The 9,672-nt window shown below is 36.9% G+C and overlaps 1 protein-coding gene and 1 long non-coding RNA gene across 2 annotated transcripts in view; one reads left to right on the forward strand and one right to left on the reverse strand.

Annotated features, from left to right (window-relative positions):
* The window catches only part of LOC137656086 (uncharacterized), a 75,535-nt gene that overhangs the window by 28,387 nt on the left and 37,476 nt on the right, over nt 1–9,672 (forward strand). The gene's annotated exons all lie outside the window — the stretch shown is intronic.
* The window catches only part of LOC137656759 (uncharacterized), a 9,615-nt gene continuing 2,162 nt past the window's right edge, over nt 2,220–9,672 (reverse strand). The window contains exons 2-8 of the mRNA XM_068391022.1: nt 8,001–8,144; nt 6,744–6,879; nt 6,237–6,447; nt 5,424–5,679; nt 5,072–5,208; nt 3,910–4,036; nt 2,220–3,611 (exon numbers count right to left, since the gene is read on the reverse strand). Of these exons, the coding sequence (XP_068247123.1) occupies nt 3,441–3,611; nt 3,910–4,036; nt 5,072–5,208; nt 5,424–5,679; nt 6,237–6,447; nt 6,744–6,879; nt 8,001–8,144 (1,182 nt within the window). The 3' untranslated portion in view covers nt 2,220–3,440. The remainder of the gene's footprint in view (nt 3,612–3,909; nt 4,037–5,071; nt 5,209–5,423; nt 5,680–6,236; nt 6,448–6,743; nt 6,880–8,000; nt 8,145–9,672) is intronic.

Below are 9,672 nucleotides of genomic sequence, written 5' to 3' on the forward strand. Positions count from 1 at the left end.
ACTCAGTTGTATAAATATAAATATATATAAAAACAAGAATTGTTTATAAAATATGCTCTTTGCAGGACAAAGAGTTTAAAAGGTTGTGTGTGTGAATGACAAGAAGCGAGTAAATTTCGATCAAAAGTTATATCTTCATAAATTCACTCTTACTGGTATAATGTTTTCAAACTCGTAACGGTGTATTTTGAAGTGATTATTATCAAGAAGTTTTAAAATTAATAAGACGAAATATGATTTTGACTAATAATTCACCTCTCGAAACCTAGTTTTTTGAAGTGTTGATATTGCAATTCAAGTTCCTTCGTTTTACCTTATTTAATCGAACATTATTTTGGAAAACTACAAAGTATTATAAATCCTGTATTTGTTTTTCCTGGAAGAATTACATGCAAATTACACGCCTTCAGCCTCCCTAAGTTAAGGTAATTAATATTTCAAAGCATATTTAATGGCAAGAAAATTTTGGTCCAGGTTAGGCCATCCTACGTTAGATAAAGTTCAGGCTAGGATTAGTCCTACCATTTCTCTCATATTTGTGGCAGTATGGGTAAGGTCAAGAGTTTGGGAAGGACCAAGGAGGCTTTATAGGTATGACCTAGTGTTATTAATTTGCTCAGGTTAGTTTGTATGCTTATATTTCACCTGGTGGTTAGGTTAGGTTAGGTTGAGGGTATATTCCACTGCTATGCAGGACTCGACGGTCTATGTTAGGTTAGGTCAGCTTTAATATAGCCCATTATAATCACATATTTGTGCTTTTTATATCTATTAATACTAATTATACATGTAATTCTTATGCTTTCAATCTTTTATGTTTTGAGTTATTAGTTTATTACTAATTACACGTTTAATTTTTATGTTTCCAACCATTTATCTTGTGATATATGCAATTTTATCAACTTACTCATGTTATATTTTCCACCTCAAAATACTATTTTTTGCTTATTTTATCCTATGGATATGCCATAATTGATAAATATAGAAGTAGGGACAGCAAACACTTTAACAAAACCAGAAGAAGAGAGATAAGATAGAATAATGTGCCCAAGTGTACCCTCAAGCAAGAGAACTCTAACCCAAGGCAGTGGAAGACCATGGTACAGAGGTAATGGCACTGCCCAAGACTAGAGAACAATGGTTTGATTTTGGACTGTCTTTCTCCTAGAAGAGCTGCTAACCATAGCTAAAGAGTTTCTTCTACCCTTACTAGAGGAAAGTGGCCACTGAACAATTACAGTGCAGTAGTTAACCCCTTGGGTGAAGAAGAATTGTATGGGGGTAGACCGTAGTAGTCTCGATATGCGCTCACAGTCACAGATCCAACCTTTCCCACCCCCTCCCCCTTTCCTAACTACTACCCACTGGTTAGGCAATTTATGGGAGAGTGGGTTTTCCGAGTGTACCTCTCTGGGTATCCCCTCTTACCAGGGTATGACTACTCCCTCTCCCCCTGAGCATGACAGGAAAGATATACATATACAGCAGTGTATATGTATATATATATATATATATATATATATATATATATATATATATATATATATATATATATATATATATATATATATATATATATCATATCTCGTACGCCTATTGACGCAAAAGGCCTCGGTTAGATTATATATATATATATATATATATATATATATATATATATATATATATATATATATATATATATATATATATATATATATACAGTATATGTGTGTATATTTATTTCCTCCTATGCCTATTAACGCGAAAAGCCTCGGTTAGATTTCGCCAGTTGTCTCTATCTTGAGCTTTTAAATCAATATTTCTCCATTCATCATCTCCTACTTCACGCTTCATAGTCCTCAGCCATGTAGGCCTGTGTCTTCCAACTCTTATAGTCAGGCACTTGCTCTCTATTATATAGGGGAGATTATCAGGTCTTCTCAGGAATCTGTTTCGTTACAGAACATTTCTTTTTAACCTTTCTGGAAAATTTCAGGTTATAACAAAGAGGTCCCGAGTTCGCGTCCCCGCTAAGACGCGAATAGTGCCGAGACCTTCTACCGGGGGTACTCCCCTGGGGGGGGGAGGTTAGAGGGGGTTAGTAATAATTCCAGCTGGCTCATGGTCGCCCGAGGAGGTGATGAAGGTCGTCTCAGGGGAGGCCTAAAACCCGCAACTTTAACTTTAAAACAAAGAAAAGTAATAGTAACATTTAAGAAGGAATATATTACATCTAGTCGTCTTCCATCATGTATTCAAAAGTTTACATCTCATCTTGACTTGAAATACATTGTGTATCACTAACAGTAAGTTTATTTACACTCATCAAATCGACCATTTGAAGGTTAAAGGTGTCTAGTTTCAGTTAAAGTTTTATCACAATAGATGTTCACCAGAACGTCAGCCGGGGAAGCCCAACCCCCTTATGTGGTGCCCAAGCACAGCAGTGGCCTCCATAGTAAACAGATTGAACTCACCATCCCAGGCGGGGATCGATCTGCTGCCATGCTAATGCTAGGCGAACACGTTACCACTGTACCATTGTACATTTTATGAATATATCAATATTTCTCCTGAATGTCTCCTTTTAACAAATAGAAAATTATAAATATAATTTTGAGTATTATAAAGCGCTATAAGATCAGTATATAACTTGATAAGAAACTATTGAGTTATTTGTGGGCTTATACAAGAGATTATGATGTACAAGTCTTGCAACAAGAAAACGACACTCACATGCTTTTGCAATATTGATTCCCCGCCCCCCCCCCCCTTTTCTTATTTTTTTTTCTTTTTTTTTTTTTTTTTTTTTGCAATTACAAACTAACTGTGTGGTCAAGCAAAAGTAATATTTATCGAATGCTATGATAGAAACATATGTGAATAATATTGTCAGTTTAATGGCTAGGTCCATATCACTGGAAAGATTTGGTTAAATCCACAACATTGTTAAAAGCAGATTATATTACCCTAGCTTTTAGGTTACAAGTTGTATTTACTATGGCCTTCTCTCTCTCTACATAAGTTCCAGTCATAACTCTCCAGTTCGCCTTTTCTGGTCTACATTGATTCCAGTGAGACTGTTCCAGTTCACCTCTTTTGCTCTACATTGATTCCATTGACTGCTCCAGGTTGCCTCTTCTGCTCGACATTGATTCCAGTAAGATTTTCCCAAATCACTTCATTTGCTCCATATTGATTCCAGTGAGACTATTCCAACTCGCCTCTTCTGCTCTCTGGGTGAACTATCTCATTGGAATCAATGCTTTGAAAAGTCCAGCTTAAGCTTAAGCCAGCTCTTGCTTGTAACTGATGAATCACCACCTTTGTGCACATGGGGTAAGGAGAGTATTTAGTAGCCTCATCACCTGCGTAAAAATGAGAAAAACAACAAATGTAATGGTAAAATCTCAACTCTTTTTTTTGTTTCTGGATGTAACTTAATGAAAGCCAAACTTCTACAAATCGTTGACTTGAGATGAATCACTGATTGTAATGATGATGGTCTTGTCAGGATCACTGGTGGAGATGAAGAGCTTGTTGTTTTGATGCAAGAGGTAAATCTCATTGCTGTCTGTTCCGGTCTCAAGAGACGAGAGTTTTTCATCCAATTGCCTCAGATTCTGGACCTGTAAATAGGATTGTAGTTTTAAGGCCACGTTTGATTAAAGATAGCTCTACCCTCATTGCTTAAGGTGCTGATTAACTTTAATTGATTAATAGCTTGCTAGTCCTGACCAGACGTATCCTTGGACACCATTTGATACCTAAAAATGATCGTAGTCCTGGGGCATTACCAAACTTGGACAATTCAGGTATATGCTGACATATAATCTCAAAAGGGTCTTATAGCTCTTGTATGTATTACTGAGCAGTTAAGTGAGCAGTTAAATCCTTAAAAGGAGCAGAAGAAGAATGATTTGTTACCTTAGCTGTGAGGTCAAGAGCTAGTTGAGAATGAGTTTTCGAATCGTCTTTGTTGTCGATGCTGTCCTTCAGGGCAACAAGACTATCGCCTATTTCTTTGGTGCTTTCGTTCCGAGTCCATAAGTGCCTGGAAATGGGTTAGTGGGAAGTTGTTTTATTCATTTGTTTGGGATGATTTTGCTCTGTTGTAGGGTAGGATAGGTTAGCTTTGACTGTGATAGATCGTATCCTTGTAAGTACTCCGCCATACTTTTTACAACGGTTGTGTGTACTCGTTCAAAATATTGTTCAGTCTATTGTACAAATCAGATGCCAAATTTAAATTTCTATACTTTTACATGCATTTTTAGAGCAAAGTTTATTTGATCTAAAAGTAGGACACTCTAGACTAAGACTAGATATTGACTGTTGTCTGTACATGCTTTTTAGTGTAAAATTTATTTGATCTAAAAGTAGGACACTCTAGACTAAGACTAGATATTGGCTGTTGTCTGTACATGCATTTTAGAGTAAAATTTATTTGATCTAGAAGTAGGACACTTCAAACTAAAACGATATATTGGCTGTTGCCCCCATCTTATAACTAATGAGCCATTTTTGGCAGATGATTGCTTTGAAGCAGAAATCTACTCTGAAGCTTCAGATGAGGTGAATAAACCTAAATAGAGGTCAGTCTCTTCTATTTTGCCTGTAATGGCCTGTATTCCAACATTAAAATAACTGTATTGGCAGTCTTACGGAGAAAAATCAATAATGGTGTAGTAATTTGCTATTGGTATAGAGAAATTGTGTATTTTTCTGCTAAGAATGCCTGACCAAAAAATTACTTGGTAATGTTATATTTTTAAATCAGAACTTTGAAATGGACTTTGTAGAGCATTCAAATCATTCTAATACAGAATGTAGTTCTTTGATTAGAATATAGTCTAAACATACTTATTATAGAATGTTCTTAGAGAAAATGTTGATTGGAGAGCTTATGTAATTTTCTAAGGCAGAGTGTGTTAAAGCTAAGATCTTCGCATCAGTACAAAGAAGTGTGAATTCTTCTGATGGTAGTAGTATTTATATAAGCAAATCTCTACTGTATTGTAAAGATTACTCGTGTTATAAGTTATAAGTATCAATGGGTAACTGGTAAAGTGAACTAAATATGACATACCTCGAGGCTTTAGTAAGTGCACGAAATATAACTTTGAAATCTTCGTTCGTTGCTTCTTGATTTTTTACGTGATCCACCAGCCTCTCTTCAACTCCGTTGAGCATATCCCGAAGGCTTAGAGTAGCTTTTTGTATGTACTGGAAGTAAACATATGATTAGTTTAGTTGTCCAAATTATTATAAGGAGATGGGTTTATCAGATGGATGCTAAAATGAATGAATGAATAACCTCCATAGATTAATCTAATTGTAATTGCATGTTGAAAGATCAGATCAGACAAGAAACGTCAGACTTGACTTCTCCACAGCCATTGTTTGAAAACTATATTTCCAGTAACTCTGAACTTCCTTACCTCTTCTATTGGCTGATGTTCGTGGTTATCGCAGTCGTCCCCACACGGTTTGGCACAAGAAATACACCAGAAATTCTCTGGGACGAAGGAATTTCTTTTATCGTGCCTGCTGTTGGACAGATTGGGAACGAAAACAATGCCTCCTCCCTCCGTATTCTCTGGTATTAAATTCCTCTCTGCAGGTACAGGGAGATTAGGAAGAGGCTGCTCTGTCTGGCCCAAGCGTTCCAGGTCACGCAAGTGGGCCAGCACATATCTGAAAAACAGATAAGTAAATTTATAAAAGGTCTATGTGACTGCAGGACATCAATAGCAAAATATCACCTCGGATGTTCTTGAATTTGCATGGTTATTTTGGTATGCTAGAAGAGAAGTCTTGTTTATAATGATGGTGCAATGGAGGATGGTTGAGTACAGAAAACCTCTCCGCGGGTTAGTTTCGTCGGTATACCACTGCAGCTCATTTCTCGATACCAAATCGCCTTTCCCAGAATCAATTGAGATTGACCTTTTGCTCGACCTTGACCTTGACCTTTGATCTAGGACTTTAAAAATTTAATCATTTCCTCGTCTCAACATAGCAATTAATTCCTGAACGTTTCATTACTCAATGATTAAAATTGTGGCCAGGAAGTTGTTCACAAACAAACAGACAAACGGACAGGCTAAAACATAACCTTCTCCCAACTTTGTTGGTGTAGATAATAATGATAATGTACTAAGTAGTTAGCAAGAGAGGAAAACAGATTAGGCTAAATGGAAACTGCAGAAAAAGAAGTGATGAAATTCTACTGTTTGGCAATGGGGGTTTACCGATTTGTTTGGAGGAACGAAGACTCCAGGACAGTTAGGCAAACTGGACAGTGAAAGACAACATTTCTTGGAATATCTGGTTCTGATGCTGGCCTCCGAAGTTCTGGTGTAGACAGCGTAGGAGGTTTTGGCTTTAGAGGCGGGGCTATCAACACGGCGTTTCGCTTTGGAAGGGCCGGGGGAGAATCCTCGCTAGTCTCGTGTTTATCTTCTGCAAAGAATAAAGCATTAATGAAGGCATCTGGTTGTCAGAAGAGTCTTTGGTATTGTTTCTCCAAAATCCTTACGGAAGATTTAGAATTTAACTCGATTGCTGTCATATTAACTCTTGTGTAATGTCAGAACATTTGCTCCAGTAATGAAGGCATCTGGTTATCAGAAGAGTCTTTGGCATTGTTTCTCCAAAATCCTTGCGGAAGATTTAGAATTTTAACTTGATTAATGTCATATTAACTATTGTATATTGTCAGAACATTTGCCAAAGTTTAACATGGTTAAACAACGCACCCGTGGTGTGTTGCAGAGGCAAGGGTCTGTTGGCTTGCAGGATGCTGGCGAGATTAGAGATGGCTTTTGAATTGGGAATTTTTCCTGTGATGATTCGAGGCCTACCATCTGGTTTAGTTGGCGTTGAGGAACCACCCTGTTCAAAAAGAATTGAAATGGGTCTGGGGAATTTTTAAAACCTCTAATATCTACCTAAAATGAGACTCGTGTATCTTCTAGACTAGACTGCCTTAGAATCCTCTAAAATGCTGACCTGACCAAGTCATATTCGCTTATCTACCCGCTTGAATTGTCTTTAACCATGCAAGATTCATACAAAATAATACCTACTACAATAATTCAGAATAGCTATAAAATATGAAATAACTACCAAAAAATAAGGTTTCAAATCTCAGAAGATACACTTTATTCTCTTTTCCAAGTTATCCTATCGACTAAGTGGGTCTTTTTACTCTTGAAAGCTCCATCTTGATTGCTCTCACAACACTCATGTTCTAGTCAATGTAAATTATATTAGAGTATGTAGCTGCTACAAGTACTAAGACTTTTCTAGGTCCAGGTCGCTGGCAAACTTCTATACCCGTTTCATAACCTCTCCCTTGTATAAAACCACTTCTCTGTTATCTGCTCTATTTTTCCAATTAAAATCCCACCACACGATTTGCCTGCTTTACCATATATTCTCATTTCCCCGCTCTTAAATTCTTTTTTTTTCTGTTACCTATATACAAAAGAACTATTATTCTTGTCACTCATTCTTCTAGAACATTTCTCTCATCAAGCTATACTTTACAAATCCTTGTAAACAACTCTTATCATGCTTTTATCATAGCGCCACATTATCTTACTTGCAACCATATCAGCTCTACATGCCCACACCATTATTATCATATGAATATTGTTATCTGCCTTGTTAAATCAAAATTTTACCTTAGGACTTAACATATATACTAAGCAAATTTATGCCTACAGTATATTCACTATGCCCCCTCTCTCTCATCTTTACCCTTACGTAATGAAACTTATTCATGTCACCCATTCACTCAGAACCTTTTCCTCATCCAAGGTATACCTTACACATCCTAGTCAACTAGCTAAATCAAAATTTATAACTATTGCAGTGCAGCATCACGCTCAAAATCTCATCAAATCTTGGTTGTTATAAATACAGCATGTACTTGTATTAATAATTGTTTACAGATCAGGCTTGATCAACATTCAAATACTGTAAGTTGTTTATCAATACACTGTACTTACAATGGTGTGCCTAGTCTTTAGCGAGTCGCAGGTGTTGAGGTTGATGAGGCAGGAGGCACAAACTGTGTGAAGACATGGCATGAGCTTTGGGGTCCTTTGGCCAGTATCGTATTGTTCCGTACACACTGGACAGTTGAGGTTTTCCTGGATTTACCCAAAATAAAATAAAAACACAAAATTTTAAAGATATAACTTAGGGCTTATGTGGATGAAATCATGATGAGGGTTAGATGGAGATGGTTTGGGCATACTCTTCGCATTCCCCAAGAGAGATTAGTTCACCAAACGTTTGGCTGGCTCCACAAGGCACTAGAAGAGTAGAAAGACCCAAGCCTACATGGCTGAGTACTATGAAGCGTGAAGTAGGAGATGATGAATGGAGAAATATTGAATTAAAATCTCAAGATTCTGAGATAAGGACGGGGTGTTTGGGTGAGCCTGTGGCTCAATCTGTTGAGTCATCAGCAGCCCTTTTTGGTCTTAGTTTAGGTGGAGAGGGGCTTGGGCGCTGATCATATGCATGTATTGTCAGTCTCTAGGGTATTGTCCTGCTTGATAGGGCAATGTCACTGTCCCTTGCCTCTGCTATATATATATATATATATATATATATATATATATATATATATATATATATATATATATATATATATATATATATATAATATATATATATATATATATATATATATATATATATATATATATATATATATATATATATATATATATATAAAGCCTGACACTTCCTCGTTGTATATGGGAAATGATTCTATTTTTATATAAATACATATGTATCATTGTGCTCATTATCATTATAGTTACAATTATAAAACTCGTCCCAAATATACTTAAAATCAACATCAGCTATTTTAAAATCCACTATAAGAGATCTGTGTCAAACAGCCAAAGACCCGACTCGTATCTTGATAATTTCACTTCAATATTTTTCCTCCTTGATTCCAATCTCTTATCCACTTGAGTTTGTCTAATTTATCAATAATAATCTGAATTGCTTCTGTCGATTAAATTGATAACACTTCATGTTGAGTAGCCTTGCAAAGCAAAACAGATAACTCTCTCTCTCTCTCTCTCTCTCTCTCTCTCTCTCTCTCTCTCTCTCTCTCTCTCTCTCTCTCTCTATAAGGGGTAAACTAGAGCTTAAAGGATCTCTCTCTCTCTCTCTCCCTCTCCCTCTCTCTTTCTCTCTCTCTCTCTCTCTCTCTCTCTCTCTCTCTCTCTCTCTCTCTCTCTCTGTAAGAGATAAACAAGAGTTTAAAAGAACTCTCTCTCTCTCTCCCTCTCTCTCTCTCTCTCTCTCTCTCTCTCTCTCTCTCTAAGAGGTAAACTAAAGCATAAAGGATCTCTCTCTCTCTCTCTCTCTCTCTCTCTCTCTCTCTCTCTCTCTCTCTCTCTCGCTCGCTGTGTGTGTGTGTAAGAGATAAACAAGAGGTTAAAGGAATGCTCTCTCTCTCTCTCTCTCTCTCTCTCTCTCTCTCTCTCTCTCTCTCTCTCTCTCTCTCTCTAAGGCATAAACTAGAGCTTAAAGGATCTCTCTCTCTCTCTCTCTCTCTCTCTCTCTCTCTCTCTCTCTCTCTCTCTCTCTCTCTCTCTCTCTCTCTCTCTCTCTCTCTCTCTCTCTCTCTAAAACATAAACTAGAGCTTAAAGGAT

Source organism: Palaemon carinicauda, chromosome 17, assembly GCF_036898095.1.
Source record: "Palaemon carinicauda isolate YSFRI2023 chromosome 17, ASM3689809v2, whole genome shotgun sequence".
Lineage (NCBI taxonomy): Eukaryota > Metazoa > Arthropoda > Malacostraca > Decapoda > Palaemonidae > Palaemon > Palaemon carinicauda.